At 35.9% G+C, this 22421-nt stretch overlaps 1 protein-coding gene across 3 annotated transcripts; it reads right to left on the reverse strand.

Annotated features, from left to right (window-relative positions):
• Positions 1-2629: 2629 nt before the first annotated feature.
• On the reverse strand, positions 2630-5702 carry LOC113315110. Of its 3 annotated transcripts, none has more exons than XM_026563427.1 (3): positions 5443-5702; positions 4375-4800; positions 2630-3730 (listed from the first exon to the last, which is right to left on the reverse strand). In XM_026563427.1, the coding sequence occupies exons 2-3, from the start codon at positions 4777-4779 to the stop codon at positions 3005-3007; spliced, it is 1131 nt and encodes a 376-aa protein (XP_026419212.1). In that variant the 5' UTR covers positions 4780-4800; positions 5443-5702; the 3' UTR covers positions 2630-3004. The 3 variants fall into 3 exon arrangements, with proteins under 3 accessions (XP_026419212.1, XP_026419211.1, XP_026419213.1); XM_026563426.1 differs by lacking the exon at positions 5443-5702 and adding an exon at positions 5233-5370; XM_026563428.1 differs by lacking the exon at positions 5443-5702 and having other exon boundaries at positions 2630-2892; positions 2985-3730; positions 4375-5181.
• Between the last annotated feature and the right edge of the window lie 16719 nt (positions 5703-22421).

Here is a 22421-nt window from a genome sequence, read left to right on the forward strand (position 1 = left end):
TACTAGGGATGGTAATTATACAATAAAATCTGCTTATAAAGTGTCTACAAATGAAACAGTTTCTATGGATGAAGCTGGTTTTTGGAAAAAAGTGTGGAAATTAGATTGTCTACCAAAGATTAAGTTCTTTATGTGGAAAATTTTTGCTCAAATGTTTCCAGTAAATGTCTTGTTGAAGTGCTATAATACTTATATAGACGAAATTTGTTCGTTGTGTAAGCATGATGATGAATAAGTTATGCATTTGTTCTTTAAATGTCATATTGCCTTGCATATCTGGTTCAGATTATCTCTACAATATTTAGTTTCTGTTGATGCTAATTATTCAGAAGATGTATTCTTATATTGGTTTGATAAAGGTTTGGAAGTATCTCCTTTTGCTGTGAATTGGCATAGCATTGATGCTATATTAATGTGGTTCATTTGGAAACTGAGATGTGATGTTGATTTTAAAAAAGTTAACATTGATATGGTTAAAACTATTTTGGGTAAGAAGAAAGATAAACACGTATATGTTCTCTCTTGTGGTTAATCAGAATGTTAGAAAAGAGTTAAAGATATTCAAAGAGGATGTGAATCATTTTATTTTTATTGATGGTTCTTTTAAAGATTTTAATATGGGTATGGGTTTCATCTGGTGTGATACTTCAGGAAGGATAAAAGGTTGTGGTTCGGACTTTGGACTGATTCAAGATGCGGTTGGTGCTGAAGCAGCTGCGTTTTTTTGGGCGTTCTCTTGGGCGCAAGAGAAAAATCTGTCTAAAGTAATTTTTGTTAGTGACTGTCTCCAACTTGTAGATTTTGTTAATGGGGACAGTAGTATTATCGGATGGAGAAGTAGTGATAAATTGGTAGATTGTCAGTCTGTACTTTCTAATAATAGAACTTTTAAAGTTACGTATATTAAGCGTGTTAAAAATCGTCCAGCTGACCGACTTGCACGTCGGGCTAGGAAGTATTGTACTAAAGACTACTGGCTTCCTTTTCCTTCTTTTTTGGACACTCTAGTTAGGAAGGAACCTCTAGTGGAAGTTTTAATTCTCTTATTGCTTAATATACAGTGTGTTTCTTAGAGAAAAAAAAAGTAGAAACTAGCTCAAACTTATAAGGTCCTATGTGTGCCACAACCATGCCAAATATACAATTTTGCCAACAATGGAGGCAGTCAAAGCTAAATGATACCATCTCTATTTCCCTAGAAACCTGTTTTGAGGCATACTCATTCATTATACCATCTAGGGTGGGTTTATAAGGGATGTCTAAAGGTAGTGCAATTACCTATATATCCTTAAACAATTTAAATTACTAGAGTGCCCTTATTCTCAAAACCTAAAATCAAAAATCAAAATAAACTCTAAACTCAAACATCTTGGACTCCAATTCAATCAAGAAATTGATCAAGCAAAGCAAACACGAGTCGAAGTGAACGATGTAGGAGTGCGAAATCCAAATCTCAATTGCTCTTAGATGTATTTTAGAATGTATGTGTAACAAACCCATCTTGTTTTTGATTGATTTTATTTTGTTTGATCGATAGAATATGATTTCAAAGAAGAAATTAGGTTTTCAGAAGATCAATTCGGATGATCTTGGAGTATCAATTTTGAGCCGAACCTAGTGTATGATTTAGAGAAACATTACGTTCGGCTAATGCGACTTTGCTAGATTTTGTTCGAATCAGCCGAACCAAAATTCGTCAGTTACAGAGTGAAGTTCGGCTGATAACTTTTCAGCCGAACTGTTCATCTGGTCAGTAGATCTGGGTTTTAAAAATTTAATTTTTTGATAGATTCAACTTATAAAAAGAAATTAAACCTCGTATAGAAGTCTACCTATGATTTGAATCACACATTTTGGTCACTTCTAATCACTAAAATCTCAAAATTCAAAACCCAAGTTTTTTTTTCACTTCTTCTTCTTCCTCTCAAAATCCCAACTCTCTCACATAAATTTGATTTATCTACTAATTCACCACTAATAATTTAATTTTTAATCAATCGTTAAAATTCCTAGCTAATCAAATCTAATCATAATCATTAACACCAATTATGTAAGGGTAGTTATGTCATTATCAAAAAAGATGGATAAGGGGTGATGTTGTTTTTTATTTAGTGATTCTATTTTGGCATTATTTGGTATGCCTCAAAAAAATTCAGTATGCCTCAAAATAGGTTTCTTTCCTATAAGTGTTATTATTACTTTCTGATTTCAGCCCAAAATAAGTAGTATAATATGCCTATGTTAGAACGCTAAGTTTAGCATTTGAAAATGACTATATATTCTTTGGTAGCCTAGGAAAAAACAAACAAAAACCCTTTCCTAAATGCCGGATAAACTAGTGCTGGAAGTATTAGTTATGCGTGGTGGCAAGAGTAAACATAAGATATGGCTTTTTTTTTTTTCCCTTTTCCTTTTATCAGAAAACTTCTTGCATTTGGTACAACTAGAAAACTTGTTTGAGCCTTTGAAAGTACATGAAACACGTTCGGTTGTTGCTGACCAACTTCAAATTTGATAATTGTGCAGGGTTCTGAATATGTTATTTCTGGTAGAATAGAAGGTGTTACGGGATGGGATATTGATAGGTATAAGAATATGGTTGGCGACCAAATTCATGACAAAACAAGACTGAAAATCATGCAAGCTTGTAATTCGTATTGGGATAACAATTACATAGTAGAGTTGCAATGTGCACTGATGATACTATTGAAAAAAAAAAAGATATGGCAATAATCATCTGAAGAACTACATTACCTTATTTGGCTTTACTGAAACACCTCATCTACATGTATATTTACATTTGAAAGACAACCCAAAATTGTCTGCCTAAATTTCTTCTCGAATGTAATTGAGAATGTAACTCTGCTCTCGTTCCCGTTCAAGGGTTTCCTCCTTTTTCACAAAAAAACTCGCAAATCAGTATGAAAGGGTAGTTGTTTTCACTAATTTAGTTTGATTTTCGACGTTAACCCTTAATACTGTACCTGTTAGGGGAATATCGAAATCAAAGAACCTGCGCAGATAAAAGTTGTCTCAGCTGACGAAGGTGCTCCTCATTCGAAATGTTTAGAGAGAGACGCAGATTTGTTAAGAGTGATTCTTGTTCCCAACTTAATGGTCCAGACACATATAGTGCTTGAACAGTTGATTTATAAGCATGTAACTCTAATTTATGAACGCCATTGTCTTCATCGTCTGGTAATTCATCATCGGCATAAGATTGTAAATAGTCCTTCTCAGACATAGATGGACAAACTGATCCAGCATCGTCAAAACAACTACCATCCCCATTCTTCGATGATATTTCCCAACTTCGGGGCTTATAATCTGGCAAATAATTACTACTACAACTAGCAACAGAGCATTCATTGCTATCTTCAGTAACAACCATAACGGGCATTGAAAAGGGATGCAAAGAATAGTTGCAGTTCTTACCCATTTTAGCTTTCTTAGGAAGTCGACCACTATGTCCCACTTTCATGAGTGCTTTTCTCTTTCTACCACCTATCTCAGTTATTTCATCATGAAATGCTGACTCAAAATGGAGGTCAATATTTCTCTTCGACTTCTTCATAAGTTGGAGATTCTTGAACTTTTCCTGCTCCTCTCCATCTCTTACAGAAGGTTCTTTGAGAATAAGATGTTGTTGGGACCCTCTACCAAGGCCTTGGGTAAGACTTGAACACTTGCGTAGAGTATCATTATTATCGTCGCGTCTTTCTCGACCTCCCTGTAACCAGTTTACAAGGTTGTTAAAATTCCTTCCAAATAAAGATAAAATGTAAGACTTTGACATTACTTCAGCATGTTAGCTATAAAACCATATTGATACACAGTCGGAACAGAAAATGCCAAGAATAAATTACACGTTCATCTACAATGATCCTAGCTTAATCAGGCCCAAGTGTTTTGGGCAAGATGGAGATAATATTAGTAAAGAACAGAAAGATCGAAAGTAAGAGTTCCCCCAGCTGAACTGCATAGCTACGCCAATATCTAGATAATTGTACAAACCTAAAGTAGCATTCCTCTTAAAATTACATTATCATGCATGCTCAAAGCAACTTTGAACTTACAAATGTCTCCTAGTGCCCTCATAGGATGATGGAGATACACAAAATGACAACTAGACAAACATTTCGAGCCAATGCTTAGTTGTGCATGTTTTTCAAGTTAGGAAAGTGTTTGATGCAATTATGTGCAACCAAAGTTTTGGCAACAAACAAAACATTTACCTCCATCAAAAATCATGAAAGAAGCTAAACATGAAAGATTATCAACTTAATATCATCAGAGCTAAACTAGAATAAATAAAAGCAGCAGTAAATGATTGGCTATAAAATGACTAAAGTACAATGGACATTCATAATCTACCTTCACAGCAGCAACCCATTCCCCATTTTGCCAAGTTTGTCGAACCCGTAAATTAGACTCATGAAATTCCTTTAGTTGGATTGACCCAACGAGTCTAATAACAACACGATTTCCGTTCATGACTTTTGCAATCTTCCCCGCTTTCCAGCAACTAAGATCGAAAACCTCAACAACATCACCGATTACCCATTCTCCGTCTCTTTTTGTTGGTGGTGGTATTGGTCTAACATCTCCTCGACAAACATTTTCTACAAGTGGTTCTCCTTTCGAGTTTCGAACCAAATTATAACTAACAGTGTATTGAGATCCAACTATATAAATTATTTTACCTGGATACCAACAAGACTCAAACTCTTTCTTTTGTTTTCTCAATACCTCAACTTTATTTCCTTGTTTGAACTTCATATCTCAAATCTGATTATGCTACTGCAATTCAAATAAAAAAAAGAGTTATACATACAGAATTGAACTCATTAATAATGAAAGTTTTCACCTTTGGACCCAAATTTTGAAGACACTACTAATCCAACTATCTGACTATGAGTTTCATGTTTTTCTGTCAGCTTCAAATGAGGGTTCTGAATTAGTATAAGACTGAAGAAAAGCAAAAAAGAAAAGAACCCCAATTTCTAACAAACTAACAGAATGAGTGATTTCAATAGAAAAGCATAAAACGTTTGCGAAACCAAGAACTAGTTACCGAACCTGAAACTACTAATAACAAGAAAAAACCCATCTACCAAATTTAATTCAAAATATTAAAAAACATAATAGCATTTGTATAGATGGTTCACTAACAAGAAATGTAGAGTATAAGCATCAAAATAAAAAGTTTTTTTTAGGTAGGACAGAAAATACCTATTAAACAATCTTGATCAGAAACTGGTTTTTTTTTTTTCTGAAACAAACATGAACCCAGGATTGATAAATGTTAAAACTAGACAAGAATAAAGGATTTTGCCCAAAAATAAAGACACACATAAATTAAAATGTAAGAGCAACAAAAAAAACAAAAAAAATATTATTATTATTTATTTATTTTAGTAAAAATGAAATATATATACTGACCTGGGGATGGATCTAAAGAGTAGAGTGACGGTTAAAAACAGATTCAACGTTGCTGTGATGTTATGTTGAATTCATGACCACATCTTTCATCAGAAATGGTGGGCTGTTGCTTTCCTAAATAAATAAGAAAAGAACTCTGATGAAACAGAGTAACTTAAATTTGGAAGATAATTACAAAAATTAAATCCTGATTTTTGGTAAAATATCTAATTAATCTGATTAAATTTACTAATCGAAACTGTAATTTCTTATTATAACTATATTTTGCTTTGACAGGTTAATAATAATTTCTGAAGGAAGCATTTGTTTGTTGCTAAAACCCCAAATTCAATTACAACAGATCTTTATGAAATTCTCCCCACATTGATGGTCAATGTGGGAATGACAAACATGAATTGACCATATCATACCCTTCTGTTATTTTATTTATTTTTCTTGTCTTACGTTTATCACTAGAAGACAAAAAAATAAAAAATTGAAGTAAAACGGGAAATTCCTTAGCCAATTATTTTACTTAATGGTTAATGTGTCTCTAAGAGCAACTGCACTGATGCGATCATACTATAACTAAACTAAAGACTACAAACTAAAAAAATTGGGTTATACTCGGGGTGCAAACCTACGGTTATGGAGTAAAATTAAGTCAAACGTAACTTCAAGTTACCCCGCCCCAATTCAAACGTAACTTAAACTTGCGCCCCAACCCCAATCCAGACGCAATTTAAAACTACGCCCTAATTCAAATGTAACTTAAATCTACGTCCCAGTTCAAACGTAACTTAAAGTTGCGTCCCAATTCAAACTTTTAAATTACGCCCTAATTCAAACGTAATTTCAAGTTACGCCTCAATTCAAACGTAACTTCAAGTTGCGCCCCAGCTCAAACGTAATTTTAATTTCCGCCTGGGACAAGACGTACTTTGAAGTTGCGCTCGACTATAAACCAAACTAAAGATCAAATATGGTTTAGTTTTTGGTTTTAGTTTAGTTTTTGATCTTTACTCTGTTCGATAGTGGTTGATTTCTGGACCAAATATTTGGTTTTGGTTGTCGACTGTGGTTGCTCTAATTAATTAGTATTAATTCGGTTAATTAAGAGATGTTTAATTTTGTTAAGCTAGAAATCAACCAATCTTAATTCATCATCAAAACATGAAAAAAATTCGGTGGATGTTCATGCACCTGTAGACCGATTCTTGGCTGATGTTTTAGTTCGCGAAGAACACCCATAATCGTTGCATATTACACATAGCATGATTGTAAGAATAGGTAAGCACGATGTACACATAGACTGATTCCTAACACTACACTAAAATAATCGGTCCATACAAGTGCTCATAAAAAACCGATTCTAGGTAGAAATTATACAGAAAAGTTGTGCATTTTTCACCAAGAATTGGTTTGTGTGGACATTTACATGAACCGATTATGGGTTTAGCAGTTAAGAAATAAAAGGCTATATAATCGGTTTATGTGCCACTCACATAATCCGATTATAGCAACAACAAAAAAACATACAGAAAACTGGGCATTTCTCATATACCAGACTCGGGCGATATGGGCATGAACATTGACCGATTCTGGCTAAATATTCTTCAACCAGAAAACACATATAAAATAAATCAGTTGACGTGGTCATGAACATCGACCGATTATCATAGGAATCGGTAAATATGGACACGGACGTCGACTGATTATGGTTAAACACAGTAACCCAAGATTGTTTATAATTTTTAATTTTAAAATGGGTTGCAATCAACTATGTTTAATTTCATTTTATTCTATTTTTAAATCGATCAATGTAGTTAGAATCGATTGATGAAGTTAGGTTTTAATTTTAGTCTGTGTAGGAAATGATTTGAATATGTTTTATTTTTGAAAGGACTTGAATACGTTAAAATCTAAAAGGATAAGGCTTAGGATTTTGTTTTAATAGTGAGGGTAACTTAGTATTTTCACCTAGTTTAGACACCCCTTATCCCCTTAATGTAGGTGGATGAAGAAAATGATAAGTCTCAAATAATATGTGTAGGCCTCAAACTAGGGAGGTAGACAAATATATTTCAGTTCTAACTAAGTAAGTTTTTTTTTTTCTAATTATTGATGATATATTTGGTATCAACAAGTGTGCTATTTGATAAAAATTCTCTTGAAAGTCTTTATGTAATAATTTTTTTTGGTATAAATGAATTGGTTAGTTTGACATAAATAAAACAATTATATCATGATAAACTTTTTGTTACAAACTAGAAAAAGCAAAGAACAAAAAAATAAATGAACGAAAGAAGTATTTCTTTGGAACTGTGTACATAGTAAGAGATTCTCGTATGACTGACGAGATTTGGTAAGTAGAAAGTGTATCCTTTTAAAACTTGAGGCCTATCATATTTTGCTCCCAAATGGGATGTGGAGTGTCTAAATGAGTGAAACTACTAAAGTATCCTATATTAATACCTAATACTCTAATATATTTTCATTTCCATGACAGATTCTCTATCAACCGATTCTTCTCTTCTATTTTCCTCTTTTCTCCCCCTTGTTTTCATTTTCAAACTAAACCATCGACGATTCAAAAGCCGATTAATCATATTTTTTCTGTCATGTATAACTACGATGACAAAGCAAGTAAAGCAAATCAGTGGAAGTACTCTACCTAGTGAAAGTGATCCAGGAGGTACGAAAGCGATTCGAAATAACAATCGAATAAGAAAATGGTTATGAAAGATGAAGAACACTAAGCGCAATACAAGCAGAACAAATTTCTCAAAAAGGTACTTTTTTACCAACCCATTCCTCTTAATTAAGTTTTATCAACATGCACAAACTCAAAAAATTTAAAAAAAAAAATAGAATTTAGGTTTTCTGTGTTTAACCAGAATCGATTATGTTTATATTCACATTGACCGACTCCTATATTAAATCGGTCGATGTTCATGCTCATTTTGACCGACTGTTCTTGATGTTCCTCGTAGTTTAAAAACATCAACACAAGATCGATGGAAACATTATTCATATCGCCCGATTATGTGATGAAGAAATTGACATGTTTTATTGTTCTTTTTTGGTACAACCAGTTAACGTGAATGTCCACATCGATCGATTATAAAGCCTGTAATTTCTCTAATGTCAAACCCATAATCACTCAAGATAAATAGTTGTTAGAGCATTGTTTGGTTGAACCTACAAGTATTGGTATGTCAAGCTTGTTGTCAATGTTAGTTGACCAAAACTATTACTTGATATAAGTCTACTAAAGTCAGTTTCAGACTAGGATTATATTAGGTAGTTGAGTATTAAAATTCACCGAATAACCCTTGAAGATTAAATACCGAAAATCATACAAAGAGATTAACGAGGACTTCAATGAATACTTATTTCGTTTAGAACTCTTATTTATTCTAAAGTGCTCACTCTTTGGAACAATTTCTACGACGACAAATATACATTTGTGTATATACCCGAGGAGAGTTGAACCTAAGAATTTAGTGAGAGAGACCATTGGGTTTAGAAAGGTCTATATTTGTAATAAATGAAAATATGAACTCAACGAGCCAAGAAACACTCAATTGTATAATGAAGAAGTTATGAGTGAAATACTAAAGATGAAACGTGTGGTTAAAAGTTGATATAGAGATTTATGAGAGAGAAAGGTTCCTGACCTTTTATTTTTGTTACAGTTTGCGAATTAAAGAACCATGGAACTCAACATGAAAAATGTGTTTAAAGTCTTCTTTTAGTCAAGTTTTTAATGTTTTTTCTCATAGACAAGGTGGCTACTCTTCGACATACAATCTATTGCCATGTCTGTCTAGTTTCTAAACTGTGATATTTTGTTCCTTCCTAACCCAAGTTTTAACTAATCTTATCTTATTAAAAGAAAATTACAACTTGAGAAAATACAATTTATGCTAGTAATTATTTATCTAATTATCTAAAATAATATTGTACAACTTAGGAAAGACTCTCAATGTAAGGAAATGTTCAAACTAAGGAAACAAACTTGTTTTGTATCTAAGGATAAAACTTGTTCTAGAAAACATTGAGATTGCTTCGAATCAAAGTAGTTTGTGAACAAGAAAACTAGTTCACGAACCTGCTTTGAATGCAAGCAACGTAGCCCTGGTCATTCACAATAAAAGAAGATTCATGTAGCTACACAAACCATCCCTAGGAAAATTGTGTGTGTCTATTCTAAGGTTTTTTGCCACTACTTCTATTTTACATGAACAAGAATTAGACTTTGAAGACTCTACTTGGGGATCGTACAACACAGGTTAGCTATCTTCTTTGTTGGTAGTTATGGAACATGTATCTAGCTGATTATAATAATCCTTGTATATTCTAAGGTCATTTTCTTTTGTTATAAGTACATCCAAGGATTGTTTATCATAAACCCTAGATTTGATAGGTTTCAAACTAACATCGTATATCAACACTAGTTAGTCGAAATCTAGATTAGAAAGTAAACTTTTATTAAGGTGTCACACAAAAGTCTTAAGAAGTTTAGCAAGATATATCTAGAATTTTTATAGTTGGTCTTTTTGTAGAATAAATTATGTATCTCTATATGTTTTGAAGAGCATAAACCCTAATTATACCAGTTTGTTTAGGTATCTATTTTTTACCTAGTAATTCTTCAAAGAAAACAAAATAATTCTAAAACCTTGTCATATCTAAATGAAAATCAAATAGGTGTTCTATTGGAGGTAGAACAACTAAAAGTTTTTGCTTCCCCCCAAGCAACTCCTAGGCTTCTAGAGGATGCCAGTTATGGGATTCAAGTGCGTAGAGTCTTGCGAGATCCAATAGACATAAGGAGCACGGGTGAAGCTGAATTTCTTGGAGGGTTAGTTCGGTCGAAACAAAATTCTAGTCCCAAGTATAATATAATGTTAGTGTTTATAGCCGCTTAATACAGTGTGGGGGTTCAATCTGGACGAGAATTTTTCCCGCCAGATTGCAGTTTTCCTCGTTAAAAAACTTTTATGTGTCATGCTTTACTTTTTACTTCCTTATTATAATCGTGTTTTTAATAATTAAAGTAAAATCAAGTAATTGAAAAGTCAACTTTGTATATTTCGGTTCTTGAAAAGTAAAACAAACAAGACTTGTTATTGGTAGAATTTGGATCTTAAGAAAGATCATTCTAGGTTGTTCTTGGAAATTGATTTTTGAGATTATCCAAAGAATTTGTCTTATAGGTTCACGTAAGAAAATTTGTGGTATACTTAGTACTCTCTCCTTTTCAATTGGTATCAGAGCAGGAAAACCCGTTTAAGACTTAACAGTCTGTGTTTGTAGCGACATGACCTATGAATATAAATCGAATATGGAACCCGCAGGTTACAATTTTATTAAAATATTGGAATTAACACTTGACGAAACCTCCTCATCAAGATCAAAGTTTGAAAATTTTCATCAAATCATCACTTCGAGTGAATCTACTAAACAAGTTCATCTTATTAAATATGTAGAAACTATTAATAATTGGGAAGCACTCCTAGTAAGACAGTTGGATGTAATTTTAATGAAGATGACTCAAATATTGATAAAGATATAAATGAGGAAATCTTTTTGATTGAGATGGGAAAATGTATTAGGGTAAACAAGAATCAGTTCAGAGATAATGTAGCTCTTTCGCAGGTAATTCAAGTGGTGTAGTTATTGTAGTTATCACCTATTATCATATATTGACGCAGGTGTGGATATACTTGCACTTACCAAAGTATGCTGAAAGGGTCCCTGTGTTAGAGCATAGCTCGGCTGAACCCACCAAGCGTTGGTATGTCAAGTTTGGTTGTCATATTTTAGTGAACCAAAACTCATTTAAAGAGTCGCTTGATTATGTACTAGAGTCAACTTCGTATAGGTTAGCTTGAAAGTATTAGGATATGAGACATTACAAGTATTGCGAAGACTTGAAGAAGTGAAGAAGTAAGGAGCTACAACGACAACATCATCCTTCCACTTGAGGTTAGTGATATTTGACTTGAACTGTTTCATTCCCTAACGTATCTTTCAAGTCGTGCATATTGAAAACATAACTGCGAAGCATGAATGATTACACTCTAGTTAGACGTAGTATTAAGGAATACAATACGAAGTATAACGCTTATCTTTTGAACTTCGTATATAATACATCAACATAATCGTTTGAATTCTATTATGATTATGTATGGGTATGAGGTGAAGATTTCATCCTAGGAAACAATGTTTTACATTAGTTTAAAGGAAGTAAATTCATGAACTTGTTTTGTGAATCAAAAGGGAAATCGCTAGGCTTATTGGTGTTGTTATTCATTGCATATATTTTGAACTACCAATATGTATGATTAGTTTAACCGCTCATGACTTGTTTATGTTCTTGGTAAAACTATTCACAAGGCTTGAATTTTGTATTGGTGTGACTTTTATTAGTGAAACCGATCTTAAGTAATCACCTGAGATGGTATGATCGATTTAGTGTTATTGGTATGACCAACTCTAGGCAAAGGGGAACCGATCTTATGAAGAGGTGCAACCGATCACAAAAGGGGAATCGATCCTTGTAACAGGTGCAACACGTTTTTAGTAGATGGGGGAACCGATCCTATGAACATGTGCAACAAGTTTTTGGTGAAAGGGGAACCGATCCTATGGACATGTGAAGCAAATACAAGTAGTTACCATAAGTATGTGGGGAACCGATCCTAGTACCTAGTCAATCGAATTTTTGGAAAGCTAGTGTGACTATGCACAATACTCACATGGAGGTAGAACCGAAACTTGTTTTGGTAGAACTGTGAAACCCATGATTTGTGATTGAGTGTTCTTAATCAATCACATAGTTCTTGAAAGTCAGATGAACCAATTCTAAACTCGTTTGGAAGTGTGGCAAATCGGTTTCAAGATTGTAAGTATGAAAGAGGACTTACAAAGTAATGATGTCGACATACATTGAACATGTGCAGTAACGCTTATCTTTTATTGTTCAAAGATATTCCTTAATAGCTAAAGGAAAAAATCTCGGATCGAAAAATAAGTTGAGAATCTTTTAATTAAGGTTTTTAATTTTATTTTTGGAAAATGAAAATTGGTAATGTGCATTTACTAATTGGAGATTTTCTAAGAGATTTTCTGTCAATGTTTGGACAAAGCATTTCCAGGAATTATGGAAACCGAATCTGGAATATATTGCATATCTTGAGAATATTTTCGGTTTTGGAAATTCCTTGGTGTCCAAACTTTCTTGGTCTATAAATACCAAAGTTTGCATTTCTGGCAAACTAATCCTCAGAGCCGGCAAAACTACCTTGTTGTGTTGTTACTGGTGGAGCCACCTATTCGGAGAGGAAAGTAAACTAATTAGGAGAAATCTCTTACGACCGCTCAGTTTAAAGACTTCTTTGGGATTGAGAAGCTCTATTAGTACCGTTGGTGGGAAACTAGATAATTGCGGTTTATTATTAGTTTTCGATTGATTTGATTGACTAACGGTTGTTGAACTTTGATTTCACCTAGTTTGTTTATGCTTGAGAATCTTCTCTTCTGATATAAGATTCACTCAAACTAGATCGAAGTTTTGACGGGGATCTTTAGATTATTTGTAGGTCTAAAGACGTCTTGTGATAATCCATTGTTAACAGACTCCATTCTGTGTATGATTGATCACAAGAGATTTAAGTTGATTGTGTGCAGGTGTTTATTGAAGATCTAAGAAGATTTGAAGACAAAGAAGACTTTGAAGATTTATGATTTGGGTTCATAATCTTTGGTGCGCCCAATACTTGTTTCGGTTAAATAGGATCCAACTATAATTAGTTTATCCTTGTGATAGATTGGATTGATTAGTTGAGTAGATCGGCATAAATACGTTTCTTTGTGATTCAAAGTATTGATTGCAAAATCTAGACGATTACTTTGGTAATTGTTAGTAGATAGATCTAAGGAACTGACAAAGGAGTTTATTGGGATAAACGGAAGAGCCTTTTGTCGAACTTACATCACTTGGTTGAAAAGAGTTTTTACCAAACAGATTTGTTGTTCCTTTACTGTTTGGAATACGAACCAAAGGAATTGTTCCAAGTATGTGACTTATTACAAGTTGGAGGCGTGGGAATACAGACGGAACTAGGTGAACTATAGGTTTAGTTGCTTGGTATCAACTATACAAAGTTGGTTTGATTTTGTATATCGGCTTAATCCTGAGAGTATTTAATTCTGGACAAGGTCCCTAGGTTTTTCTGCATTTGCGGTTTCCTCGTTAACAAAATCTTGCTGTGTCTTTTACTTATCTATTTCCGCAATTATAATTGTTTTTTATTATAATTAGAAGTAAAATACACAAACGTTAATTCATATTTACTTGATAGTAATCCTATTGTGTTTGGTTAAGTCCGAACCTCTTATCAAGTAAACATACTTCGTTGTTGTATTGTCTCGATCTCGTATCCATAGATGATCACACAAAGTGTGAACCAGTTAGTTGTATTGTCTCAACTCAGTCCATAGGCAATCACTTTCCGAGAAAGGACTTATAGGTGGAAAAGTTTTAGATTGAGGTATATTTGGGTAGCCTCGTCTTTTCAATTGGTATCAGAGTAGGCAAACATGAAAAGATCTAACAATCTGTGTTTGGTGCGATCCAGCCTATAAAAATGAACTCGAGCTCTCATGAATCGACTTCTATTAAAGTACCGCCAAGATTTGACGGAACAAACTATCTATGGTGGAAATATGCTATGAGATCTTTTCTTCAATCACGAGACTTTAATACATGGCTATTAGTCGTCGATGGTTATATTCGTCCAAAGATACAAAATTCGGAAACTGAGTTTAAACGCTTAGTAGATTTTTCAAACGAAGAAAAGGCTCTTGCAAAGCAGAATTCTGATGGTTTGAATGCTACAATACATGTTGTAAGTCGTGATCTACAACATCATGTATCAACATGTCAAACTTCGAAAGAAGCTTGGGATAATATTCAAATCGTATTCGAAGGAAACACTTCAGAGAAAGAAGCTAGACTTCAAACTCTTGCGTCCGATTTGGAAAACCTTCGAATGGATGACAACGACACTTTTGAAGAATTTCATCTTAAACTCTCTGAGATAATTAATGCTTCTTTCTCTCTTGGAATGACTATCTCTGAAAAGGATATAGTATGCAAAATTCTCAGATCGTTGCCACCAAGATACGATTCTAAGAAGCATGCAATCATAGAAGCAAATGATCTCTCAACTCTCTCACGAAGCAAACTTGTTGGAAATTTAAAGATCTTTGATCATGAATCACAGTCTACTCAAAGTAAAGGAATCGCTTATAAAACTGCAAAAATTCCGAAAGCTTCAACGGAGAGGAATAGACAGATGGATGATTCAGATGAACTGATTGCAGAAAACTCTGATGATGAAATTGAACAATTATTATCATTGATTACAAGACAGTTTCGATATCTCTTAAAGAAACGAAATAAGAGATTCATAAAGGATACTCATCGATCTTCTCGCCCACTTGATCGAGTTTCTGTTAAAAAGGATCATGAAGAAGATGATGAATCTCAGCCGCAGTGCTTTAAGTGTAAAGGGTTTGGTGATGGGTGTCGTAGCTCAATCAAATTAATAATCTTATTTCCACACAATTAACTGGTAATATAATGGAAGTGAGGATCGTTCCCACGAAGAGCAGTGAGTTTTAGTTGTCAAAGTGTCACAAAGGGGAGATTTTGTTTTAGATTGTAAACAAAATAAATAATCAAAGAAAATAAAATTGTATTGTAATCAATAGAGAGAGATATGATCGAGGAATCCTTCTTCGTATATAAACCGTCAATGAGTTAATATATTTATCTATTCGTCATTAATCATAGATTATCACCAACCGTAGAATAACAGGTACCCGCTTATCTATTCCCAAAATTCCTTAAATCACTAGATAACAGGTACGCTTAGTTACCAGATTCTATTCAACTGAGCCGCCCTGAGGTACGCTTACAAGGTGTAACTCGACCGAATGCTTTAGGTTTTGTGAATTTAGGTTTGATCCTAGTAGTTAGACTCAGTACGCTCGGTCTACTTGCTAGGGTTGTGTCTACACACGATTGCTTTACAGAATCTCTTTGCAAGGTCTCGCGTTCTCTACTTGTGTAAGGAATTATTCAACAATTACGAATATCCTAACCCTTACTAGCAATAGATTAGACCAACAAATATATTTAGTTGGCCACCTAAACAATCTATTAATCAATCATAAGTATTTTAATAGTAAACACAAACGATAATCATATGTAGAAATCAAAATAGATTCATATATTAAATCAAATAAAGTTTACAACTTAGAATTCATCCTCAGTCAATAAGTATTTAGCTACTCATGGATGTAGAAACATCCATGATATATAAGGCTGCACAAGAACCGGTACGGAGTCCCTGTACCGGACTGGAACCGGAAAAAAGAACTGGAATCAGACCGAAACCGATCAGAGCGGTACAGGGAACGAGAATGATATCCAGAACCGGTGTAGGATAGGTACAGGGACCGGTTCTAAGCCCATTCCCGGTAGGTACCGGACCATAATACCCGATGAATAATAGTCGTAGATTTTTTGAATAGAAATAATCTTGACCATCAATCCTAGGTATTGGTAGTTATCTTTATCTATGAGTATCGACTAATAACTCATTCATTCTTCTTCTGTTTTTCTCAGAACAGAAGAACCATCCTTCACTTCTTCTTTCTTTTTCTTCTTCCTCCATCTATGATTCTCTGACTGAGTAAGTCTCTATAAGATTCGTCACCATCGCCTTCTTCACCACCACCACCACCACCACCACCATCAATTACCAACAACAAGTTTGTAGTGATTTCGATTCACGGGATCAGTTTGTGAAATAATCACACTAGTTTTTATTTCCTCCAAGTAATCAGTAGTAGTTGGGGGAAAATTAAAGGTTGGGTAACCATAAACAAAGCTACAGAAGTTGTTTTTCCTTCTTCCATTCATAAGCAATAATTGGTGGTTTGAAGATAAAGCTTCAAGTGAAGAAATTTGTTTCTGGTGTTTGTTGTCCTTGGAGATTTGGATTAGCGAGCTAAGGTTCAATTCCCGTAAATAGTCTATTGATTATTGTAGATGGTGGATTTTCGACAAGGGATAAAATCGTAAACTCATAATTATACGAAGCTCTGATCCAGAAATCAGACGTGAGTATTGAGACACAGGCCTCTCATCGAATTCTCAACGGAGAGTACTTTCTCTCAGAGTACATGTAGATATGTAGTCTCACGACTGGACAACGGCATATCTCATGAACACTGAACACTTTCAGGGATTATTTCTATATAGTATCACGAGATGGACGGCTCCTGGACAGCTTGCTCTGCTAGTATAGAGCGATAACGTCTTCAGCAACAAACAACGAGTTTACCCTGACTATATAAAGGATATGACTTACCGACAAGCTCATATCGGGATAATTAATGCTCATAGACAGCTTGCTCTGCTAGTATAGAGCCACAAAGTTAATTATTCCTAATTAATATTAATTCTGCCGTGACATTCACTACTGAATTCCCAGAATAATCTATTATTGCTCTTATTCCATGGTCGAATCCACGACTGGTCCCATGGAATGGCAATAAAAATTGCTCCTATTCCATGGTCGAATCCACGACTGGTCCCATGGAATGACAATTGTTCTGATTCTATGATCGAATCCACAGCTTGATCTCATAGAATAGCAATAACTATATTATCTCATTACTCCGATTTCATGATCGAATCCACAACTGGTCTCATAAATGGTAATAGATAAAACTTAATTACTCTGATTCTATGGTCGAATCTACGATCCCATGGAATGGTAATGCTCACTTTATCATTCTGAATTAGTAATCGAATCCTCAGCTGATCATATGAATTAATAATAAACATCTTATTACTCAGTTTTGTGAATTATTCTCCACTGAATTCCACAATTAGTAATAAATAATCAACAACCGGGCGTCTGAGCTACCTCTAAGTAAGTCCCGATTCAAATGGTGAAAGTGTATTCAACGACGATACACTAATAGTCACCGCACGAACGAGTATTTTAAAATACAACGAAACGATGAACCTATGCAAAATAGGGAAGAAAATAATAAACAATTAAAAATATTGACCGGGGTGCTGGGAGCACGGAAACACGACAGATCGACCGTGTCATGATCAATCCAACGCCAGTTTTAGATTTTTAATGCATTTTTATTATTTTCCATGATTTGATGAAAATTCTCTCATTTTATCAAATCTCCTTCGTCTCGAGGAAACTCCTCGGTTTCATGATATTTTCATAAATTCGTAAAAAATAATATAAATTAAGGAAAGAAGTGTGGGGCGTGACCGTTGGCCAACCGGCCATGCCTTGGTCCCAGCCGGCCCCACACCTCACGGTTCCTCATTATTTTTTATTATTATTATTTCTCTAATTTCATGAAAAAACTCCTTGATTTCATGGTATTTTGAAGAAATCATTAAAAAATATAAAAAATTATGAAAACTTGTGGGACCGGGCCACTAGCCGGTCCCACACGCCCCTTGTTTTATTATTTTATTCTATTTTTCCTTGAATTCATCAAATTCCTTGATTTCATGGTATTTCTCTCAAATTAGGAAAAATTCCCTCATATCATGAAAAATACTTAAAAAATATAAAACATTATGAAAACTCGTGGGACCGGGCCCCTAGCTGGACGACCACGCCTCCCGGTCCCACACGCCCGTGTTTTTATTATTTTAATATTTTTTGCTTCCTTGAACTCATGAAAACTCCTTCAATTCATGGAAACTCCCTAATTTCATCAAATTTCTCAAAATTCATGAATTTTTCATAAAATCATCAAAATATTATAAAATTAAGGAAAAGGCACCACGGGACCGTGGCCACGACCTGCCGACCATGCCTTGGCCTCGGCGGTCCCACGCCTCTTTATTCCTTGTTTTATAATTATTTTCCATCATCTCATGGTGTTTTCCTCAGTTTCGTCGAAACCCTAATTTTGGCATATTTTCTCGAATGGATGCTCAATTGCACGCCAGAAAATATCAAAATTCTCAGAACTGAGACGCGGACGCCTTGGGGACACGAGCGCTCTATCTTGACCGACCAAGATTGGCTCTTTTGCTTACAGAAGCCGGTCCCATCAATTTTCACAGTTTTGACCTAATTTGCACAATTGCACGTATTAGGTCCAAGACTCTTCCAAACACTTTGGATTTTCATGAAGTGATCATCAGGCGGTCACGTGACTACCCAGGGCTGGTTTCATGACCACATGGTCGGTCCCTAACTCCGTCATAATTAATTAGGTTTTCTCACCTAAGGCTCAGACGAGCATTTTCGAATAAATGATTAAACCAACATTTAATCATTCTTTACCCAACAAATCGTCAACTCTTCAGGAGTTCTTTGTATTTGCTCACGTGAGCATATGGACACTACATGGTTGATCCACTGTCCCAAGTAGTCGCTCCCTCCTTCGTCCCATGGTTAAACTTCTGACGAACCATGAATTGATCATCAATTGATCAAATTAGGGTTTCGGAATCCAAGGATCATCATTCCAGATTCCAACCTTAATAATTTTACGACGACCTCATGGTCATTAATTTTATTAATTATGCTCGGTTCAACGACCGGTATTCTAATTAATATTTTTGGTACGCTGCCAATAATCCATCAGATGAGCAACACATGCTCAGACGATCAAATATTCAACAATTCATCACATGAGCAACACTTTCTCAGATGATAAATATTTGCTCAAACCAAGGAATATTGGTTCAACAATCAATATTCAACGATCCATCGAATGAGCAATACTTGCTCACTTCATCGTAAGAACTATACCTCTGTCTCATGACATGTTCAATTCATGAGTTTCAGAACATCATGTTCAACTCAGCAATTAAATGGACTCATCGTCCCATCAAACCACGAAGTCATCAATTGACTAACATACCACGAGACGTCAATCGTGTCACTTTGGGGGGATATCACTTAGGGTTTTGGTCTGGCGATGTACGGCACGTGTGTTCAAACACACGATGGAATGTGAGCAAGTCGTGCAATCAGTTGAAGGAATTCACGAGGTAGTGGGTGGAAAATCGACCAAGTCTCCACACGTTGAGCAACTGGTTTCAAACACGATCTCCACTTCCCCACTCCTTGATTCCATCAACTGTCACACTTCATGGGATCATGGTGTCTAAAATTCCAGCAATATAAATAAGTCTCTGAATCATGATTGAATCATCAGCATCAACAGTATCATCAATCTCACGTCTCATCGACAACACGAGATCATCAACTCATCAATTGAGCAATTTCAATCATTCAGAGCTTATCATATTCAAAATTCATACACCCACAATCTTTGATTACCATTTGATTCCACACATTTCCCAGCTTCCCCCCTACAAATCAACCCATCCTCTCTTGTGACGAATTTACTGTGGAACGATCATTGTCTTGATTTAGGCCGGAGTACTACAAATTGATCTCTCGAATCTAAAGCACCCCCTTTGCAGCGGTGCATCTGTGTGAGGTTTAACATTTCGCTCGGTTCGAGGAGTCTCCTCCGTACGGTCGTCTCCTCAATTCCTTAAAAACCAACAAATCGTTTTTCCCCATCTACAGATTGGCGACCACAGTGGGAGATCATTATCTCGGTTGCAATCGTAATTCGGTAGGATGGTCGGTCTTAGGTATGGTTCAGTTACCAATCCGGGTTCAACACCCAACTCTAACATTGCAAGTCCTAGTGGTACTCACAGCAAGTACTACTCCTATTAATGTTGCAGGCTCTAGTGGTAGCTCTAACACCACTCCTCCGGCCAGCAATATCACGTCACATGTTACTATCACTCTTCCAAGCACTGGTGCTCCAGAGATCGCCCCTGCAAGTGACGACGCTGGCGCCAGCAACAATCCACTCTTCGGTTGGTCTCCTGAAGAAACCATAGGAAATCATCTTGATCTCATGAAGGTTCAGACTGACGTGGCTGCAACACAGAAAGAGTTGTATGCTTATCTCAAAACTCTCACATACAAGTTTGCGTCTGAACGAACTCATCCTCAACGCGAAAAAGGAGAATCTAAAGAAACATCTTCAACTGCTGATCCTGAAATCTCTCCAATCCATGTTGTACAAGATGAAGAATTCCGCAAAGCTGCAGATGACTCTCCAGCAAAGGAACTTGCAGGCTTCATCGCTCGTGAGGACCTGGAACGCTTCATGGAGGATCGAGGAAAAGACAAAGCATCATTTGTTCATCGTTATCACCCTTCATACCCTGTTGCTACGCAAATAATTTCTTTCCCGAAGGGCTACACTTTCCCAACGTTCGCACTATATAACAGAACATGGAGAGCTCGAGAACACGTCTCTCGATCCCTGGAGGCACTTGGAGAGCATGAACAAAACGAAATGATCCAAATCTACAGAGCCTTTCTCTGCGACTCCAGACTCTCTCAGAACTTCATGAAGCAGCCAAACGATCAGCGACTACTACACCTGTTTTGCTGAGCAAAGTCTACAAGGTCGAGGAACCTCGGAGCAACCGATGCCTGATCAACAAACAATACAATGTCCAACCTTCCATGAACGTTATTGCTCAAGCAAAAGGAAATCTTCTGCTTAAATATGAGACATCCAACACCTCATCCTACAAAAGCATCAAGAAAGGATAACCAATCTTACACAAACCTCGATCCGGCATTAACGAACGGGGAGATGATCGGACATACTCAAACTTATCATGAAGCAGTGATCGAGTTACTAGAAGTCTGGGTTCAAGATGGTGCAATCAAATCGCTGCTCATCATAGAGAGCCAACTGAAGAAAAATTAAGAAACCCAACTTCAACGAGGGACTGAAGGAGTACACAAGAGTCCTCTCCCAATCAGAAGCTTTACACTCTCTCTGAACAACCTATCAAAGAGGCGGTTCAATCCTGGTCGAACGTGAATTGTTTATCCGTTGAAGGCACGTAGGAGAGACATGTTCACAGCACTGAACACATCATGTCAAGAAGTCCATTCCGAAAATACTTCTTGAGCCTCCATCCACGGACCAAGAGGTGTACGACTGGGGACTGCTTACCACAGTCAATCTCAGAAGAAACGAATTGGGAAGAACGTTGATCGATGCTGACACCGCCATCAACAACATTCCACTGAAAACCATTGGATCCACATGCATCACTCGAAAAGAAGATACTCATGCTCCATCTCAATCAAATACCTTGAAGGAGCGCTCGGAAATACTTATGGCTACATCATTCTCAAAGTGAACATAAGTTCAACCTGGACAGAAACCAAGTTTCACATAATCAGGAAGATACAGGATATGACACGTCCTTCAGAAGAGCGTGGATCCACGCTGAAAAGATGGGTGCTTACAAAGCGCCTTTGGTTACATATCTCTCCAACAAAGAAAGTTCTGATCCAGAAGATTTGACGGACATTCCATCATCAGAGCACTTGGAGGAATTTCGAACTTTGACGAGATTGAAGCAAGAACCTGCAAAAGATGCATAGACATTCATCAAGAGGTTCCACACTCAGGCAAGTCTCATTCCTCCCGTGTCTACGTCATTTATTTCCTCACATGCTATGTAGCATGGGAACTTAATTATGCTAGCAACTCTGCAAGACGTTATGAATGGTAACTTCACCGCATTAGTATTTTACCAAGTGGTTGAATCTGATATTTCTCTGAATCGATCACTGAGACGTTCATTGCTGAGATGATGTCCAAACATGGCAAAGAACACTTTGGGAGTTTCTACATAGCCTTGCAGGAGCGTCCATGTGTGCAAAAAAATTAGAAAGCTCTGACTTCTGCACAAGTGTTGAATCCCACTGCTGCAACGAAAGGAATGCTGAATCAACAAAAGAAAGTCGGGGCCCAGACGATCAAACCTAAGGCATGCTCAAGGGGTATGCCGCTTCAATGCT

Source organism: Papaver somniferum, chromosome 10, assembly GCF_003573695.1.
Source record: "Papaver somniferum cultivar HN1 chromosome 10, ASM357369v1, whole genome shotgun sequence".
Classification (NCBI taxonomy): Eukaryota; Viridiplantae; Streptophyta; class Magnoliopsida; order Ranunculales; family Papaveraceae; genus Papaver; species Papaver somniferum.

Bases quoted from the DNA above. Each gene is read 5' to 3' on its own strand.
- LOC113315110 (XM_026563427.1), bottom strand. From the start codon at position 4,779: ATGAAGTTCAAACAAGGAAATAAAGTTGAGGTATTGAGAAAACAAAAG. The intron at 3,731-4,374 runs GTAGATTATGAA...AACTGGTTACAG, and splicing joins AATGGGTTGCTGCTGTGAAG to GGAGGTCGAGAAAGACGCGA.